Genomic DNA, 22,306 nt, shown 5'->3' with positions numbered 1-22,306 from the left:
CAAAGTCTTCTGAGTGAATTTGGTAGATGGAAACTGAAAGAAGCCTGTCATGTGTGTGTGTGTGCATTTGTGTGTCTCTGTTTGTCCCCCCCACCATTGCTTGACAACCGATGTTAGTGTGTTTACATTCCCGTAACTTAGCGGCAAAAATAGATCAATAGAATAAGTACTAGGCTTACAAAGAATAAGTCCTGGGGTCGATTTCTTCAACTAAAGGCGGTACTCCAGCATGGCCACAGTCAAATGACTGAAACAAATGAAAGAATAAAAGAACATACATGTGACATGGTGGTACACCACCTCAGTCTTTTTGATGCCGATAGTCAAATCAAAGTTATCACAGGCCATGGAGAATTTCTCTTCACTTTGCTGCAAGTCATTTACAGTGCTAACACTTACTGTTAACAAAGAGAAAGTTACAAATAGAATTGATTTGAATTTTAGTGACTCCTACAACCCTTAAGCATCTAAATCAGTCGTTCCCAAACTTTTTTTAATCACGTACCACTTGGAGGTTTCGTACAGCCACCACGTACCACCTGGTTCCAGAAAAACTCAATTCGATCAGATATCAATTTAATCACAAGTTGAAAACACAAATGAACTAACAACAAAGAACACAACTCAATTTAATGCGAGGGCTAAATCTGTTTCTTCTCCACCAGCTGGCCAATGCGGGGCATAACCTTGCTCACAGCGCATATTAAAATCACATATTACACCGAAAGTGCTCACGTACCACCTGGAAAGCCCTCATGTACCACAGGTTGGGAACCACTGATTTGAATTGATGATATCTGGCCCAAATATTCCACCTGTTTTATGTTCAAACTGATCAGATATGGTCTCTCAATGCTGTTCTAAAAATAAGCAATCACTTCATTGAAATCTCAAAGCTATGGGACAACAACATGATTAATTCAAAACAATGTGAATAAATAAGCATTACATTTGACAAAGTAATCTGAATGCTAAAGGGCAAAATATGTGACATCTCTCAACTGTTCTATAACTTGGATGGTTATCCCTGATATCATCATGCTGAAGATTGATGGTGCTACAGCACACTTCTAACTAACGTTATTGCTGACGGGAAGGTTTGCTGATGCTTCATGACCATCAAGGAGATGAACCATCATAATGTTGTGAAACTATCTGATGATGTCGAGACCTTTGTGATTTACAGTGTTGAATGCTTTTGTTAGATTAAGAGATGTGATGTTTAGATCCTGGTGTTGCTCTTGGTATTTCTCATGCAGGTGTCACACAGAAAATATCATATCTACAGTGTCCCATCCCACTTTTAAACTACACGGGTTTTCTGGGAGCAAACTGTTCTCAAACTATTTGATAAGACAGTTCGGTAAGACTTCTGCAAGGATCTTTCCAGTATGGACAGTATGAAGATACTATGATGGCTATCACAGGAGTGTCTTTGTCCCTTGCACTTGTATACACAGACAATCAAACCATTTGAGAATTTACATTGTTTCTAGAACTAGAACAGTTCTGTCAACTTCTGTAGCAGAATGAATCTTCCAGACTTGAACATTTTTGCTGGTATAGCCTCTGGTCCAAAAGCTCTACCAGAGGATAATTGCTAAGTGGTTTTTGCTACTTATGTATCAGTGGGATGCTTGTCTAGTTTGGAGTTGGTTTTGACTTGTGGTAGCTGAGAGATTGCAACTTCATTCATTGTTGATGGTTAGTTGAGGACGGAAATAAAGGATTCTGCCCAAGATAGCTGATTATCACTGTCCTTCTTCTACCCTCTCACTTTTATCACACTGCTTCTTCCATCATACTTATACTCTTTCTTCTTCCACCTTCACGTTTATCATTCTCTTCCATGCATCCACCACAACCATGTTGGCCGTGAATAATTGAAACAGTATAAAATAGTGAGAACCATTTAGTGATGGAGAAGACAAGAGAATCTCTCTCTAGCACTGGTGCCATGATAAAATGCACCCAAAGCATTCTGTAAAGTTAGTGAATGACTGGAGATAACATAAGGTTGGGAGCACTTATTGGTCTTTCTAGTACTGGTACCATGATAAAATACACCAGGTGTGCTCTATCAAGTGGTTGATGATGATGATGGTAATGATGATGATGATACATATATGAATTAATAAAATTCATAAGTGAATGGATTGAAATCAAGTCTTTAGTGTAGGCTTCATTTTAAATGAAAACTATAAATATTTTAATTAAAACAAGGCAAATAAAACAGGAAATTTATATCAAAACATGTCGTAAATAACACATCAGAAGGTGTGGAACAAAACAGACAATGGTGGATTTCAAAGGGAAACTTGATAACAAGACATATTGGAGGAATATTTTTCCAGTTCCCATACAAACCACATAGCAGAAACAGATAGAGTATACAGAATCATATTTCTCAGAAAGGTCTTCCTTCACAGTAAGAAAAATCCTTCCAAACCACACAAATATATATATATATAATATATATATATATATATATATATATATATATATATATATATATCAGCATATTTTATTTATTATAAAACAAAAACCAAAATTGGAAAATAAAAATAAATATATAAATAAGTATATAAATATATAACTAACAGAAAAGAAAAAAACAAAAAGAAAATTAGAATTGCATTTGTGAAAGTGATGTGTTACAAAAATCTAATTGTGAAGCCTACTTACAAACAACGTTTCATACAAAGCTGTCAGTTTAATTTCCAGTAAAATATAAATAAAAGACAAAAGAAACAAAGAAAAAAAGACAAGGAAGAAGATAAAAATAAGATGAAGATGCAATGAACCATATTTCCTGCCAAGCACTATTAGTGACAGGAGAACAAGGGAATAACTGATTTTTCTAGTCAACCTGTCATTTGCACAATATAGTTTTGTGTCTCTATTAATTCAAAGTTCTACAATAAACAAACATGAACTATAGAATTTCTCAGCTAAAAACTCTTTGAAAGTACAATTTAGCTATGCCAAGAATGCATTAGGGTTGATATATTTGAATATGGGAAAGACGCACCATCAGGAAAAACATCTTCTGCTGTAATGAAATATTCTACTGGAAACCCTTAAGAGATCTTTTTTTTTTATTTTATTTTTTTTTTTTCGCAATCCATTTTTATATTTTTACCATTCTTTTGAGTGTCATTATCTCCAATGAATCAGAAACTGTAAACCGCTTAACAAATTTTATCTCTAAAAAGATGCTTTATAGAAAAGATTTTTCCTTTCTTTACTGTTTTTTTTTTTGTTAGTTTACTTGCTAAATTTTTTTTCTGCTTTTGTGTTTTCAATACTGAGAGAGAGAGAGAGAGAGAGAGAGTGAGAGTGAGAGAGGTAAAAAAATGTAAAAAAAGAAAAAAGAGAAATATTAAACAATAACGTGATTCTCATTAAAATAACAAAGAGTATTTTTAACAAATAGTATGAAAATATATCCTAATGATTCCATGTCCTAACAAATAATAGGGAAAATATACACTAATGACTCTCTTATTTTTCCACAGTGGAATCCAAGCAAGCTAATGATAATGATATTCTCAAGCATTTAGTAAAGGCAAACCTTTAAGTAAAATTTGTTCAAAACATTAAAGACATCCAATTAATGAGTTTTAAAGATAAGCTCCTAAATAAATATGTAAATAAAATAAAAAAAATTAAAGATATAATAAATAAATAAAATATATTAAAAATAATGTCTAAGGTTTGAAATGAAGTCCTTTTTATTACATTTCAGCTAAGTCAAAATTGGATTGTAAAGGTGGTGCTGTTATTAAAATTACCAATTTAATTAAAGTCGTTAAAGCAAAATAGTTTATCTGATATCAGTTAATTGGTAAACTTCCTACTAATTAGCATAAGTAAATAACATCAGGAACAACTTTCTGTTCACTGCACTTTCATTGATATACCTATCATTTAGTCGGAGGATGCATTCAGAGAGGGAGAAAAGAAAGAAAGAGGGAGGGAGGGATAAAGAAAGAGAAAAAGAGCAAGAAACAGAGGGAGAGAGATAAATAGAGAAAGAGAGCAGAGAGAGAGAGATAAATAGAGAAAGAGAGCAGAGAGTGAGAATATTAGGGAGAAAGAGAGAGAAAGTCATCACCAGACCATCTTTTTTTCATTTGCAACTGATAATTACCCTGGTGATATGAGTCAGCAAAGGAGCCTTTATGTGGTGGCCAGAGCGGCAAGAAATAGCAGCCTAATCTCACTCATACTACATCCAAGTATCTTAAAATAAACACTGGGTAATGTAAACTTACATACACTACATCAGAAAAAAAAAGACAAAAAAAACAGGATAATCATGGTTGAATGCTTTTGAGAATAATAATAATATCCTGTATTACAATTATTATTCTGTGGCTTTTCAATCTTTTCTGTACTGCTAGTCATCACCTACTCCCCACTACCTTCCCTTCCACTCATATCAATCATCAATCACCCCTCTCTCTTTGTCTACCATTTACCACATCTATCTCTCAACCCAACCCAATCTCTGCAGTCATCACCTACTCTCCTCTAGCTTCCCACCATCTCATATTTATCATCAACCACTCCTCAAACTTCTCATCATTCACTCCCTCTACATCACATCAACCCCACCTCTATACACCCCTTGCTTTTATCCCCATACACTCTTGTGACCTCCACTTATCCACACTCTCTGTTCTTCTGTTCCCACTCACTTCTAGCCTCCCTCTTGTACCTAGAGGGCCTACTCTGATACCCCACCATCACTATTTTTATCTCTCTCTATCTAACTCCATCCCAATTAATCTTGTATAAGCAACATGCGATGTAACTCTTCAACAACAAGAAACCTGCCCCGAGCCCTTCTTTCATTCTTTAAATTTTCACTTAGTATAAACCCACCTCCTCTCTATAGAAACCCCACCCAGATGAAGGGGGCCTTAGACTTGTAAGTTATATGGTGACCTCACTGGTGCTGGTGCCATGAACAAAAAGACAGTCCAGTAGGCTCTTCAAAGTGGTCAGCAATAGGAAGGGCATCAAGCAATAGAAATCATACCAAGGGCAGTTTTGGAACATAACAAGGTGCATACCTGGGACCTGTTGGGTCCTAGCAAACCATCTAACATAGAAGATGGACATTAAAAGAACTTAATAATAATAATAATGATAATGCTATATCACTGAACATATATAAATGCCACCACTGTCACTGCCACCACCGTCTCCACCACTATAGTCATGTCATCTTCATTTTCTGTCCACTTTCTGGCATGGATTGAATGGATTGTGAGAGTCCAAGTCAGTTCTTATTCTGAGCTACAACCCTCCAAGATGAGTCAGGGGACAATACCTCACTTATACGTTTCTTTCTTTTGAGCATGGTAACATGGTTTCTAGATCCGGTTGCCTTTCTTAACCTGACCACTTTAGAGGTGTACTGGGTGCATTTTATCATGGCATCCTGGTTGTCATGTCCTTCACTAGACAAGACAAAAGTGACCTTTTGATCAGACATTTCTACTCATTTACCAACCTAACCCACTTCGAAAATTAATTTTAAATGCATAGCTGTGTGTTTAAGAAGCTCGCTTTACAATTACATAGTTTCAGGTTCAATCCCACTACATGACACCCCAAACAAGTGTATTGTACTATAGCCCTGGGCTGGCTAACACTTTGAGAGTGAATTTGGTAGAGAGAACCTGTGGAAGCCCATTGTGTATATATATATGGTAAGAGTGTCAAGCTCAGAATCATGTGGTAGTGAGTTCGATTCTCAGACTGGGTTGCATGTTCTGTTCTTGAGCAAGACACTTTATTTCAAGTTGCTCCTGTTCACTCAGCTGTAGAAATGAGTTGCAACATCACTGGTGCCAAGCTGTATCACCCTTTGCCTTTCTCTTGGATAACATCGGTGGCATGAGGAGAGGAGGCTGGTATGCATGGGTGATTGCTGGTCTACCATAAACAACCTTGCTTGAAGGAGAACTTTCTAGGTACAATCCCAAGGTCAAAGAGGGTCTTTACCCATATACGTGTGTGTATGTGTGTGTCTTATCACCTTCCCCACGGTCTGGCAATTGGTGTTGGTTTATTTACATCCCTATAACTTAGCAGTTCAGCAAAAGGGACTGACAGAATAAGTACCAGATTTATAAAAATAAGTACAGGTGTTGATTTGTTCGAGTTAACCCTTTACGGTGGCCACCCCAGCATGTCTACAGACCAATGACTGAAACAAGTAAAAGATAAAAGATTAAAAAAGAAAATAAGAAGATAAAGCATGAAGTGAAGAGCTACTTACAGAATCAATACTGGGTAGGAATTTGATATAATCTAGATCTTTCTCAGGAACAGCTTCAAGTGGTTTGTGTGCTGTGGTTAAATAGATATAATATATTTGTTATGAGCGATGGAAGCAGTATTAGTTCAGAACAGTATTTTATATACCTTATTTAATGTAGATATACTACAGAAAGCCACAAAACTGCACTATTTGTATTGAGAAAGCATCTCGTATAAACATATAGTACTAAAGAAGCACAGAAGTTTATCATCTAAAACAGGTAAAAGACTGAAGTGTGATTTAATTAGTATAATAGAAGAACAATAAATTATAGCCATTTCTTTTTACTAAGTTAATTTGATGAGGAAGGGTAGAGCACTTGACCCTTTTTAATTAACTAATTATTCTGACTAGGAAGAATAATGCTTTCAGTTTTATTAATGAATTAATTTGATGGAAAAAAAAAAATGAAAATCCCAGTGCTGCTAGTTAATCTGAAGAAGCAGGACAATGTTTATGACACTTTTTTAATTAATTAATTTGACAAAGAAAGAAAAAGGAGAGTGCCTTTAGCTATTTTTAATTAGTTAAACTGATAAGCAAAGCAATGTGTATAACTATTCTTAATGAATTGAAGAAAGAACTGAGTCTTATATATGTTTTGGGTCTGTCTGGACAGAGAGAACAGTGCCTAATACACACACACCATAGTCCTTTTATTTCTCTATTTTAGAAGGGTGGGAAGTAAGTCTGACAAGCCATCTGGTTTAACATTACCATCAGGTCCTTTAAAGACTTGAGCAAAATTCACTCTGTCACAAGCATTTGAACCAGACAACCCTGCCTTGCATTCAGTTCCCTCCCAACCCATGTTTTACTTCCAGATATTCTGCACATTAGCTGCAATCTCGCCAGCTAGGGAAGAGCTTCAAAAATCATAGGCACTATCCCTATCTCTGTTAATTAACTTACAGAACAGTTACAGAATTCAAAGGGATGCAACAAACAAGACCCTTCATTAAGGAGGAAAGGGTGGCCTCCTATTCTGGACAATATTTGATCTTGCATAACAAAATTAGAATTGACAGTAATGAGTTCTTGATTGAAGAAGTCATCATGTTTGGTGGTCAAATTTGTTTCAAACTGGTTGTTTTGAGGGGAAATATAAACAAAATAGGGATTCCAGAGAATGAGACACAATAAAAGTGATGAGAGGAAAAACATGTGACCCAAGTGATTTTAAATGCAGATAATAATATAGGATCAGAAATTTTGGAAGGCTACGAATTATTCTAACAGTACAAGAAGAAATAGCTGAGAAGAGAGTTTATAAAGTAAAAGTGCTTGAAATCATGTCTAACAAGAACTCACAGCGGGTTGGTGCTGTTGTGGAGCACCAGGCCACCTCTGATGGAATAGTCACATGGTACAAGTCATATGACTAAGTATTACCATAGATCTATTGTTCTAAATATACCATAACTATTGTTTAGTTGGGACCGTACTGCACACTCTGACGTGCAATGGTGAACTGTATGGGTGTGACTGAGTGACTGGAGAAGCTACGAGACAGCAAAGGAGTCTAAGACAATGGAAGAGTCACAAGAGAAACAAAATCAGATTTCAATGGAATCCTAAGACAAAGAAGGAGTTTCAAGACTGGGAAAGAATCACGAAACATGGGAGGAGTCATGTGACAAAGAAGGAATCACAAGACAGGGAAAGAGTCACAAGATAAGGAAAGAGTCACAAGACAAAGAGAGAGAGAGTCTAAAAATAATGAAAGAATCTGAGGCAATAAAGAAGTCACAAGACAAAAGAAGTCTCTTTGCAGTCATTCCATCAGCTTGAATTAGCAGCGAAGTCAATAAAACATTAACGCTTTTAGCAGAGTTCAGAAAAGAAGATGGGATGGTCAAAGCTGGTATGTTGAGCAAACATAAAAACTTAACACAGAGAAACATGGTAGTTATTTTCAGATGACATATTAATCTACTAGCACCCTGGTCATGAGTTCATATTTCAGCACAGTTGTGTTGTAACTCAAAGTAACAGACACCCTATTTCTACAAATTTACTTTATATAGAGAAGTATGTAAAGCCCTCTTTAATTAGTGAATCTAATGTGGAAGAGCAGTGCCGAATACACAAACACAAACATCATGGTCCATTTGTTCCCCACTATTTTAAAAGGATGGGAAGTAAGTGTAACATGGTATCTGGTTTAGCTCTACTGCTTATTCCTTTAAAAACTCTAGCAAAATTCAATGTTGCAAGCATTTGGTCCAGACAACCCTGCCCTGCATTCAATTTCCTCCCCCACCTGCATTGTACTTGTAGATATACTGTGCATGAGCTGCAATCTTACCTGCATGCAAGGGCCTACAAAGATCAGTGGCACTACCCCCATCTCTCCTGATTAACTTACAAAATAGTCAGGGAATACAATAGGATACAATATACTAACCTCTTCATTAGTGAGGAAGAGACAGATTTCTACCCTGGAAAATATTCAACCTTGCATAACAAAATCAGAGTTGACAATAATGGAATCCCAAATGAAGAACATATATAAATATTTTTGTACTTTACATAAGTGCAGGCATGGCTGTGTGGTTAAGAAGTGCACTTTGCAACCTCATGGTTCTGGGTATAGTCCCACTGCACAGCACCTTGGGCAACTATCTTCTACTATAGTCCTAGGCTGAGTCAATCCTTGTGAGTGAAGTTGGTAGATAAAACCCAAAACAAACAAAAAAAAACTTGTACTTTTTTATCTTTACTTGTTTCACTCATTGGACTGCAGCCATGCTGGGGCACCACCTTAAAGGGTTTAGTCAAACAAATTAACCCCAGGACACACATACATATATGCCACTGTATGGTACTCTGGTTGAGTGTCTTCTATTAATAACCTCAGGTTAACCGAACCCTTGTGAATAGATCTGGTAAATGGAAACTAAAAGAAGCCCGATGTATACACACACACACACACACATATGTGGGAGAGGGTGTTTGTTCCCTGTCACCATTGACAACAAGTGTTGGTTTGTTTACATCACCATGACTTAGCAATTAGGTAAAAAAAGACCAATATAAACAAAACATAAGTACTGGACTCAATTTGTTTGACTAAAACCTTCAAGGCAGTGCTCAAGCATGGCCACAATCTAAAGACTGAAACAAATTGATAAATTGAGAAGGCAAAAGAATTTGAGAATAAAATGTAGATGAACAGTTGTACACAAGAACTGGATGTTGAAACTAATAGGGGAATCACAAAATTAATGGTCTTAGGCCACTGGTTCCAAAAATTTTGAAATTCTACCATCACTGCTTCTCTCCTGCTACCATTATCTGTATCTCTCATTTTCAATTGAGAATCCTTTTTAAATCATGAGAAAAAAAGGAGAAAAACTGAAAATGCATGTTTTGACTGGTTTTATTAAGCAAGTAAAAAATTTGCAAATGTAACAATCATATAGACAGAAAATTTAATAAAAGAAAGAATAAAATAAACTTGTTAAAATTATAAAAGTAAACAAGTAAATCAAGAAAAAAAATTAAATAAAAGTGACTGAAATATAAAATTAAATGAACACGAATTTATTATTTTATCCTTGATAAAAACATGTTAAAATTAAAGCATGATTTTAAAATATAGAAAAAATCCAAAATCCAAAAAACAAAGAAATAAAAACTAGCTTATAAGAGGAAACATACTTGCTAAGTTCACGTATGCCGTTCCAAAAAAAGACTTCACCTACCCATTCCTTCAGAGACTCTAGGGGGTAAACCCCTGGTTGGGAACCATTGTCTTAGACTAAGCTGTTTTCTAAAATATTCTTGACATTAAAAAATTCGAAGGAAGGATAAAAGAAAAAATTTGCGTAAGATCTCAGTTTTGCAAAGTAAGATAAACTTGATGGAAATTAATCCTTTTTACCATAGAAACAAGGCTTGAAATTTGAGGGGAGGAGGCTAGTCAATTACATCGACCCCAGCGCTAAAGTGGCACTTATTTTATCAAACCCTAAAGGACAAAAATTAGAGTTGACCTTGGTGGAATTTAGACTGAGAATGCAAAGCCAGAAGAAATGTCATGCAGTATTTTGTCTGTCACGCTAACAATTCTACCAGTTTACCATGGAAAACAATAAGACAAATACAATATTGATTTTTGCAAACCAGATCTGGTCACCTGGGTCAACACACTCTAAATTAAACAAATGTTAAACTTACTTATGTCTCAAATTTGTGCTGAAGTCTGTAATTATTTTACAATAAAAGTGGTAAATTGGCAGAATGATTGCTAGAGATGGAAAGAATGCCTTGTGGTCATCTTCATTATCATCGTTTAACGTCTGCTTTCCATGCTAGCATGGGTTGGAGGATTTGACTGAGGACTCTTGAACCAGATGGCTGCACCAGGCTCCAATCTAATCTGGCAGAGTTTCTACAGCTGGATGCCCTTCCTAACACCAACCACTCCGAGAGTGTAGTGGGTACTTTTATGTGCCACCGGCACAAGGGCCAGTCAGGCAGTACTGGCAACGGCCATGCTCAAGTGGTGTCTTTTACGTGTCACCTGCACAGGAACCAGTCCAGCGGCACTGGCAACGACCTCAAGTGTGAATTCCATCAAGGACCCCTTGGAATTGATATGAAAAAAATACCTATCAAGAATAATGGATTGGTGGAATTGTTAAAACTGTCACACCAAATACACTGGGGTCTCTGTTCTGGACCTTTGTGTTTTGAAAGCAACACATACAGTGCTTTTGGTGCCAAGCTGTATTGGCCCAAAATGGAATGTTTTTCTTTGGACAACAAAGGCATGGGTATGGCTGTGAAGTTGAGAGGCTTATGGTCTCAATTCCACTCAGTAGCACTTTGGGCAAACGTCTTCTACTATAGCCCTGAGCCAACCAAAACCTTATGAGTGGATTCGATAGATGGAACCTTGAAAGTGAGGTCAACCAAAGAAAACATGGAGGAGAAGATTGGGAGGGTTGGCTTGAGGAGGGATGATGCCTAAAACTGGACGAGATGGTGTGAGAGTGGTTGTTGTTCGAGTGAGGTAGATTCGGCCACCCCCATTAACGGGGACAAATCTGGATTTAAAATAGTGGACATCAATCAATGGAAACTGGAAGGAGCCCATCATACACACACATACATACATACATACATACATATATATATATATATATATATATACATGTGTGTATTTGTATGTGTGGTGTATGTGTGTGTATATACATACACACACATACATACATATATATATATATATATTATATATATATATATATATATATATATATATATATATAATATATATATATATATATATATATATATAATATATATATATATATAATATATATATATATAATATATATTATATATATATATATATATATATATATATATATATTATATATATATATATATATATATATATATCCATGCGTGGGTCATTTCCAGAGTTGCCTGACTGGCTCCCCATGCTAGTGGCACATAAAAAGCACCATCCATATGTGGTCAATGCCAGCCTCCTGGCTTGACAGTCCCCAGTCAAACAGTCCAACCTATACCAGCATGGAAAACAGATATTAAACAATGATTATATATATATATATTCTCTTCTCTATGCCTGCGAGACGTGGGTCGCATATCAATACCACCTTAAACAACTGGAATGTTTCCATCAGATGTGTCTCAGACGGATCTATGGCATTAAGTGGGAGGACCACATCAGTGATCATGAAATATTGGAAGGCTCTCGGTGTGAAAGTATAGAAGCTCTTGTGTTAAAGCAAAGGCTCAGATGGAGTGGTCATCTGGTCAGGATGAAGGATTCAAGAATGCCAAAACAACTCTTTTATGGAGAGTTAGCTTAAGGAGAACGACCTCCACAAAAAAACAAAAAAGAGATATAAGGACTAGCTGAAGGCTTCCTTAAGAGATGCTTGCATCTCTCCTGACACATGGGAGGGCATAGCTATTGATCGTAGCAGGTGGAGAAGGATTTTTTGAGAAATCTCGAGTTGCGCATGAGAAAGTAAGGAGGGATGTCAGGAAGGGCATCGTTGTTACACTTCCAGATGGGAAGGGTCTTCCTATGATGCTGACATGCAGTGTCTGTGCAAGACCCTGCCTCAGTAAAGCTGGACTCAAGAGTCATCTTCGTAGTCATATAGCGAGACAGATGAGTGACAACCTGGCCACTGGTGTTACACACCATACTAATCATATCTGTCGGGCATGTGGAAGAGAGTGTAATTCGGCAGGAGGACTTAAACGACATGCAAAGGTACATGAAGCTCAGTTACAACTACAGCCGGCTATTGCCAGTAACAGTTTTAGCTGCCAATTCTATACAAGACATTGTAGATCTTTAGCTGGGCTAAAAAGTCACATTCGATCACAGCACCAATAACAGTTAAGCTTCATGCAATGGCCATACTCGATAATGAGGGGGCAGCCATCATATATATATGTATATATATATATATATATATATTAAATTAGAGACAAAACCACTATTAGGCAAATCAAACAATGAAAAACTTAAGCCAATACATATGATTAATTTATATTATTTAAATATATAACAAAATTATTAAAAAAATATAATTAATATCACACTATGATCGTTTCATGCCTGCTAACATCTTCAAATTTTTGAGTTGCAGTCATTCATCAGGTGGTTTAAATATTTTTCTTGGCGAGGTTTACAATGAACTATATATATATATATATATACATACGTACATACACACACACACACACAATATGTGTGTACAATTAGATGTATGACTAAAGCTGTATGAGTTAAAGCTCCATGTAGCTTATCATTATCCAGTTGGCCTGATGCTATAGTAGACGACACTTGCCCATGGTTCCATGTAGTAGGACTGAACTTAGAACCATGTGGTTGGGAAGCAAGCTTCTTACCACACAGCCAAGCCTGCACTTATGTGTTTATCTTAATTTTCCAGTGTGTGTGTGTGTTTGAGGGTATGCTTGACTTAGTATCATGTGATGATTGTAAACAAGCATCACCATCATACAAGCAGTGTTGTTTGTTTCCAGTCTTCCACAAAATAAACCTTCCTCAGGCTTGTGCATGCAGACCTGGGTAAAATAATTGTTCAACAATGACAAAGGTAGGTTCTAAAATTTACAGTAAATATATAAAATATGATAAATTATTTAACAAGAAAATCATGCTGCTCAATGGTACTTACCAAAGTTTTGCAAAACTTTCAAAATCCTTTCATCTTGTTTAGCACTAAGTATTACGTAGGTGGGTTGAACCTGAGCAATAACTGGAGAAAGAGAGAAGAGAAAAATATTGGGTTGTCTGGAAAGTTCGTGCCGATTTTTAAAGGAAAGAAAAAGGTCAATAAATACTTAGCATTACATTTTTAATTAACCAAATATGAACCATTTTGTTGCACGATGTGTCTCCATCTTTCCTTTAACTTGAAAATACCCTCTTCCCAGAATTGAGGTGGTTTCATGGCAAAGAATTCATCAAGGTATCTTTTTACATCATCCAAGGAATTGAAATTTTTACCATTAAGACTATTCTGCAGAGACCTGAATAAGTGGAAATCTGAAGGAGCAATATCTAGTGAATATGGAGGGTGGGGTAACACATCCCCGCCGAGCTGCAGTAATTTTTGTCTGGTTCCCAAAGCATCAAGTGCCGAAAATGAACTTTCTTATCTTCCATTTTAAAGGGTTACAAGATTAACACAGGTTATAGGAACATAAACCTTCTTCCACGAAAAGATAGTTTAAACTGTGCTCTAAATGGAGGTGTAGTCAAATCCTATTTTATGGACTCAACCATGTTCTAAAATAAGTCGAAAGGTAAGTTACTATAAATCGGCACAAACTTTCCGGACAACCCAATAATAACAGTGTAGTTAATTTGCTGATGTAGCATTTTATGTACACAGCATCAACGAAATCCATTTTCAATGCTGGCATTAATTGGATGGTTTGAGAGGAGCTGGCAAGGTCAGGAGCTGCACCAGGTTCCATGGTCTGTTTTGGTTTTGTTTCTGCAGTCTGATGCCCTTCCTGATGTCACTTTTGAACTGTTTCAGTCATTAGACTACAGTTATATATGGACACCACGTTAAAGGGTTTAGTTTAACAAATTGACCCCAGTACTTATTGTTTTAAAAGTCTGATACTTAATCCTGAGGTCTCTTTTGCTAAACCCACTAAGTTGCAAGGATGTAAACAAACCAACACCAATTATCAAAGTGGTGAGAGGGAAGCAAACAAATACACAAAGACACACACACATACAAATACGATTGGTTTCCATACAGTTTCTGTTCATGAAATTCGCTCACAAGCTGAATTTGGCTCAGGGCTATAGTATAAGACACTCGACCAAGCTGCCATGCATTGGGATGGAAACCAAACCTGTGTGGCTGCAAAGCAAGCTTTCAACCACACAGCCATGCCCACATCTTATTACCTCCACCTTAGCGAAGGCAGAGTCAGTCGTGTTTGTTTGGTTGTCCGTGGACAAAATATCTTAAGAACCGCTCGATGGATTCAGATGAAACTTTCAGAAACTAATCGTTGAGGGGATGTTGGTGTTGCCTTGGCAGAGGTTTGCACTCTCTGAGTGCTCTTGTTTATTATTTTTTTCATGTCACATTTTAAGAACAATAGTGTTGTTGGTTATAGGTTTTCTCTGAATCAATCACTGGTTCACTGGATTTACAATGGTGATAATGACAATGGATTATCTGCACAAACTCAACTGAAAGAAATGCCACAAGGAGCCTTGTTCAAATATACTGGTTTGTAGGTTTTCTAACAGTTCTTTAGATTTTTCACCAAAAGATATGCCCATACACGTACATATGGGTGTTAGGAAAGGCATCCAGCTAGAGAAACTGTGCCAAAGCAGATAATGGGGGCTGGCACACTCCTCTGGCTTCCCAGCCCCTCTCAAACTGTCCGACCCATATCATATGGAATATAGATGTAAAATGATGATAATGGGCTTCCACAGTTTTTGTCTATGAAATTTTACTTGCGATGTGAAGCTACGATAGAATACACTTGCTCAAGATACTTTGCAACAAGATCAAACCCAGGTCACATAGTTGCACAGCAAACTTTTGAACCACAAAGTAATAACAAAGTTAATAAAATCCAGAGTCAATAAAATGGTTTCACATTTTGTCACAAGGTCAGTAATTTTGAGGGGAGGTGGGGGCCAATCAATACCAATGACCTCATTACTCGACTGTTACTTATTTCATTAATTCAAAAAGGATGGAAAATAAAGTAGGCCACTGTGAGATTTGAACCGAGGATGTAAAGAACCAGATAAAACGAATACCAAATATATATAGAGGTCAATACAATTGATTAAAACTCCTCCCTGGTGTTATGGCCTAGTGCCAGTGTGAAAAGTCATTAATAATTAGCTATATATATATAACTTTCTTTAGTACCAATGAATTTGGCATCTTAGTCCTTCCAATGTTGAAAAGCACCATCTTCAAAGACTTGAAAGTGTTTTCAAAGATGTCATTTTTATTGATTTATATATATATTTCTATGTTAATTCTTTCTCTTTGTAATAAATTAATTAGTTAGCTGATATAATATATAGGTTTTAGTTGTTTTGTAGCAACAGAATAACTGTTTCAATTTCTAGTAGTCCTATCCTATCAATTCCTATTTTAAACTAGGTGTAATGTAGGGTTCGTTTGATTCTATCGGTTTACTTCATACAGTGGGAGAACAGAATCAGATTAAATAATTCATTCTGGGTTTTCCATTTATTTTTATCAAACCTCAAACAACAAGAAAGGCAGCAGCAGCAGCCCACCACCCACTGCCACTACCACCTTCATTTAGTGTCCATCTTCCATGCTGATATGGATTGGATGGCTTGACAGGCGCTAGCGAGCCAGACAACTGCACCAAGCTCTGCTGTCTGCACTGACATGGTTTTTACTGCTGGATGCCCTTCCTAATGCTAATCACTTTAATGAGTTGTGCACTTTTTTTCCAGAACAGATGAGAACAGAAATTAATACAGTTACACCACTTTTGAGGCATTGATCTAATAATCTAATTCTAATAATCATTAGGATTTATAATTCCAATTCCAATTCATTAGGGTTTCTAATTCTAATAATCATAAGGATAAGTTAGCCTTCCCTGAAATTCTATAACCTTTTAAATAGTATACTAGAGACTAATATAGTCAGTCAACCTGTTTATTTTCTCCATTAATACCCTGTTGAAGTGTCAAATGCAATAGGACCCATCTTCTTGTTTATTCATCATCAAATCTTATTTGAACAAGTGCTTTGATATTTCTTTCAGTGATGTCAGTGTATTGAATATGGCAAGGATTTATGTGACATGTAGATCCAGAGTATATCTCACTATCTCTACCTTTCAACAACTGAATCCCTATTCAATAGCAGGTATAAGTTCCAAACCTAAGTTGAAAGTCATTTAGGGTGTACAGAAAGTTGCCAGAAACTAACCCAACAGCGATCCTTATTCTGCATTTTCTCACCAGTAAATATAAGTATTTTAAATTTACCAAGCTACTATATTCCTTGTCTTCCCAAGTCAACTCATACTCCTGCTTTTTCTTTTTGCTTTTCTTTTTCTGTTTCCATTTTTAATACCTCTAATCTGGTGGAAGGGACTATACTCAAGGCCTCTACAACCTCACCCCTCAACACTAATGAGATAAATGTGATTAATGTTATCTCAATAGTTGAAAGATGATAGTTGTAGAAAAAAAAACCCTGAGAGATGAGGAGAGAATTCCAGAGGGATAACATTTTGGAGAGGCAGGACTTGGTATAGTTGTGAATGCAAAGGCTTGGGTAAGGTGACAACAAAGATGGCATGAAGAGATTGAAAATCTGATATCACTCACACACAGGCTAACCTAATCATTTTTGTAATTCAACAACTGCATTCACACACTGCTATTTCACATAGTACATTGGCAGCATCAGAGCCAATTCATTCTTCAAGTGTTGCCCAAAGCATCCTAACCTTCACTGTTTCCATTTCACTGTCGTACGTTGTCATTCGTGTAATTCAGATACTTTATAATCACTTCAAGTCTGCAAGATTATAACCAGTACTAAATCACAGATCTTCTACTTACATTGTCAATACGACCATGCTTATATTCTCAGGTACAATTGATGCATGCGTAATAAAGATTAACCTTTAAAAGGAATCAATTTAACTTCAGGATAAATATATTTATGTCCACTTCTTTATACTAGAATTACCTGATATCAGACGATAGTGATATGTGTAGGTGAAAACAGATTCAATTTATACTTGTGACTTATTCACACAATAGACAGAGACATTTGAAACAGTAAGAGATAGAGATTTTTTTTGTATTTTTCACTTGCTGGCTGTAGAGGGAAAAGCAGTGTCCATGATCTTCGCAGACTATCTGAAACTAAAGACACTGATGCCATTAATGTTCTGCTTAAACTGTTGAAAGTCAACACCTGCAGGAATGATAGGAGCAGGAAGGGGATTCCAGATAGATGAAGATTAGGGGAGGAAGGATTGGGTGTAGTGGTTAATGCAGGAGCCGGAGTACTGAGTACAACATGGTTGATGAAAGGAGAGGACATAAGACATCTATGAGTGCCTGAATGGATGTAACATGAGAACAGCTTGGTCTGAAGAGCAATGGCCATTATAGTTTCAGTAGAAAATGCAGAAAAAGGAGACAGAATGCTTGTGGGCCAGAAGCTAAAGAGTATCAGTAAGTGATTTCATGTCAAACTGTCAAGTAGCTTTGATAGTGGTTACAATCATGATGTTAGTAGTTGTACCAGTAGGGAAGCTGGTGGTAGTGGTAAGGATGGTGCTAATATTGGCGATTATAGTAATAGTGATACATTAGGATACAATCTAGAATCTCTGTGTGAGTTCAACAGCAGCCCCATGCCAGGTGTGAGAGCAATATTCCATTGTGAACCTCATTTGAGCTTTAAAGAGTGTCAGTAATTGATGGGGGTCTGAAGTACTTTCTGGCAATGAAAATAAGGGCCAGTCTCTGAGATGTAGTCTTTGCTTTATTAAGGATGTGCTTTTGTCAGGAAAAGTTTCCAATGGTAACAAAACTAACATTTGGAGCAATTTCAAAAGCTCTAATTGCATGCTACTAGTAATTAAGTTATTTTGCAATTATGTTATTTTGATGATGTTTTGAGGTCTCTGTTCACGGAATCAGTGCATGTGATATCTAGGTTGCATGTGGATAATGCATGGTTGGGAAAAGTTAAGGACGTGTAATGGGAAGTATCATCTACATAAGTACAAGGATTGTTGGACATGATCAAGAGTTGATCTTTGAAGTATAGAAGGAAGAAAATGAAAAACAAAACAAACTGAGTTCTGAGGTAAACCAGAATTAATAGAGTGTAGGACAAAAAGAGCTCAGCCAACACACGTTGAGGCATCATCAACATTGTTTTAACATCCACATTTCCATGCTTGCATGGGTTGGATAGAATTTATTGGGTATACTTTCTACCACTGGATGCCCTTCCTGTTACCAACCCTCACCTGTTTCCAAGCAAGTTAATTATTTTTCCATAGCAAGATGAAGTGTTTCACAGAATGCTGTAAATGAACTTTGTTGTATGAAAATGATGTATATACAACCATCACGTAAAGTCTAGACAAGGGTACACGCAAGAACATATGCACAAACATAGACATATACAACAAGCTTCCTTTAGTTTCCGTCTACCAAATCCACTCACAAGGCTTTGATTGGCTTGGAGCTTTAGTAGAAAACATTTGTCCAATGTGCCACAGAGTGGGCATGTGGTTGGAAAACAAGCTTCTCAAACACACAGCCAAGAGAGAGTGATTATACAGGACCTTACTGATCCAAGTTTTATTCTATTGGAGCATTTGGTACTTTGCTCTATGGCTGATATTCACCAATATGTACCATGTGCCCATAGTCTTCTCTGTTGTACATTATGTCTGGTTCCTCTTATACTGAGTTTTTCTCTCTTTTGTATTCTGGCATTCATGCACATTAATATTACTTATCCAGCAAAACGGTCCAGATTTGTAAAAGCAACCACACTTATGCTAATATAGGGGAAGTGATTTGAGGAGGCAAGCTGGCAGAATCACAAGCACACCAGACAAAATGCTTAGCAGCATGTTGTCTGTCTTTGTGTTCTGAGTTCAAATTCTACCAGGGTTGAATTGCCTTTCGTCCTTTTGGGGTCGATTGAAATAAGTACCAGTTGAACACTGGGGTCAATTTAATCAACTTTGTCCCGTCCCAAACCTGCTGGCCTTATGCCAAAATTTGAAACCAATATGGAAGGAAATGAATGAGAAATAGTGAAAGAGAAACAACAGATACAAATTGAAATTGAGAAATTACCTGAGAGCAATGTCAAAAAGTTATCAGTCTCCTGTGTGTCGAACATCATCCGAATTTCAGTTGTATCTACATCATAGCAGGCAACACCAAGTTGTTCATTCTGCCAAAAGACGCTTAAGTATACCTACAATAATCAAATAAAATACCAGTAACTAATCAATGGTCACTCAATGAAATTAAAGTTTGTATATGCACATAGGAGAGTGTATATTTGTGTGTAGAAGAGAGAAGGAGTCTTAGTGAAATAGTTGGCTATAAAACTGAATACCTTTTCATACTTAGTTTTATCACTCTATGTTCTCTATGTTCTGAGTTCAAATTTTGATCAAGACACCGCAACATTTTTTATGAATTGGCTTATATATTAATTATGTGAAGAGAGGTAGTTCTCATGACTTTTACAGGTCCTTTTAGACTAGTGAGATTGATATAGTTGATACACAGCCTAAATATCTGCACGTGATAAAGATCATGAGTGGCAAGGGAACCAGAGGTCTAAACCAAATGCTACAATGGAGTAAATTCAACTCAAGTGTTAAAAAAGGGCCAGATGTTGGTGCTAAAATCAGGTGGTGTGTTATACATATATACTACAAATTACCAGTCTTATGCTTATATAAGGAATCAATAAATAAAAATTGCATAAAAACAATTAAAAATAAGAGTATTTTTTTTAATGTTTTGTAATTGCCATTCTATTAGAATATAAATGCTTATTGTACGATGAAATAAAACTGGAGAAAGCTGCATAGAGCAAAATGAGGAATCTAATGGTCAATGTTCATTTAAATGTAGAGTTTACAGAAGCTTTTAATAAGTTTGATTGCCATACAAGGTGAAGAATGTAACATTTGGGACTCCTGTCTTCTGTCTGGGGAAGAGAGACAGACATGACAGGATGGTAAACGATGAAAAAAATTATTTCAATCCTTTTATTAACTACTAGCCTGGATTATCCATCCTACTAGTAGGGGGACTAGTAGATTACACTGACCCCAGTGCTCAACTGGTACTTATTCTATTGACCCCAAAAGGGAGGAAGACAAAGTCAACCTCTGTGGAATTTCAACTCAGAATGTAGGCAGACAAAATGCTGTTAGGCATTTTAAGCATTTTGTCCAGGATGCTAATGATTCTGCCACCTCGCAGCTGCCAGCTTGGAATATCAACATCATTCTCTCCTCTCTGTCTCTCTTTCTTCCTTATTTGAGAAATGAAAAGCAGAAGCCAAAAACATTAATTTTTTCAGTCCTCATGGCAACTAAGCTTATGGAATTCTTAAAGAAACTCTCATCACTGTATGGAGTTTACTTTGTAGCTTTATCCAACCCATGCGAACACACAACAAATGCCCCATAAATTTATGAAGGAACATTTTTAATTATGTTTTTCGGTCTTTTAAGCAATATTTTAATCACTGAGATTAACACTTACTCCTACCTCAACCCCTACTTCATCTAACTCAATGATACAAGGGGGAAGAGAAAACAGTTTGAACTGATGGTAGTGGTGATGGTAGTTGTAACAAAATTAATGGTAGGGATACTGGAGAGGAGAGTGGTAGTGGTAATAGCTATGGTGCTAGTAGTGGCAGTGGTAAAATTGGTGGCAATGATGGTAGTGGAAATGCTTGTGATAGTGATATTAAAAATTTAGGGGGTGGTGGTGGTGGCAATGGTATTTGTGGCAATGGCTGAAATGGTAGTAGACTGTTGGTGGTAGCTGTGATAGTATGATGGTGTTGGTGGTGATGTTAGTGTGGTGGTGTGGTACTGATGGTGGAGGAAGAAGCAAAAGCAATAAAAATAACAATGTTGATGATGATGATGATGATGTCTCTTCATTGAAATTCATTAAATAAATAAAATAAAAGAGAAAAAAAGAAAAAATGAATGACAAGTGTCAGTGGTACCCTTTTTAAAGAGACTGACATTGTATTTTATCTCAACAAAGCCCTTTTCTACATGAACAGACTCCCTAAACAAATGAGACTATTCAATGCTATCAATTGTCTAGAAGTGCTACAGAACAGTTCTAGTTCATTGTACAGTGGAGAAGAATGAACAGGGGATATTTCCCAAGCAAAAGAGAAAAATTCAAAACTAAGTGGCCTGTTTTTATTAATTCCACTTCTCATCCTTTTTCTCCCTGAAGAGAATCCTTAACAATTGAAACAATTATACTCCACTTGAAAATTATTGTTAATTGTTTAAAAAGAAAAAGACATTTTTGAGTCTTTTCTGCTGTGGTAGCTGTAAAAGGGCTTTAAATAGAATATGTAAGAAGATTGAGATGGATTTAGACTGTCTCTGGCTTTTTAATCTTGTTAGTATGTAGATATAGAATACCTTGTGCATTGATAAATGGACATGATTTATAGTAAAATTATAAAATGTCTTATAAGATAATCAAAGCATGAATTAGCGAGATACAATTAAGCATTGGGTCGTTAATGTGTAAGGAAAATGTATAGAACATCTTCCCCCCTTTAAGATAGTCAAAAATAATAACTGTTTGATAAATGGAAAATGTTATTATCATATTTTCTCTTTATTGAAGAG

At 36.3% G+C, this 22,306-nt stretch overlaps 1 protein-coding gene across 4 annotated transcripts in view; it reads right to left on the bottom strand.

The window, feature by feature from the left end:
* The window catches only part of LOC115214888 (mutS protein homolog 5-like), a 281,559-nt gene that overhangs the window by 74,933 nt on the left and 184,320 nt on the right, over positions 1 to 22,306 (bottom strand). For all 4 annotated transcript variants that reach the window (XM_036505640.1, XM_036505639.1, XM_029783919.2 and 1 more), the window contains exons 3-5: positions 19,746 to 19,869; positions 13,534 to 13,614; positions 6,296 to 6,366 (exon numbers count right to left, since the gene is read on the bottom strand). In XM_036505640.1, the coding sequence (XP_036361533.1) occupies positions 6,296 to 6,366; positions 13,534 to 13,614; positions 19,746 to 19,869 (276 nt within the window). The remainder of the gene's footprint in view (positions 1 to 6,295; positions 6,367 to 13,533; positions 13,615 to 19,745; positions 19,870 to 22,306) is intronic.

The sequence above is a fragment of the Octopus sinensis genome, linkage group LG8 (genome assembly GCF_006345805.1).
Source record: "Octopus sinensis linkage group LG8, ASM634580v1, whole genome shotgun sequence".
NCBI classification, from domain to species: Eukaryota; Metazoa; Mollusca; class Cephalopoda; order Octopoda; family Octopodidae; genus Octopus; species Octopus sinensis.
This window is presented reverse-complemented; position numbering and strand designations above follow the sequence as displayed.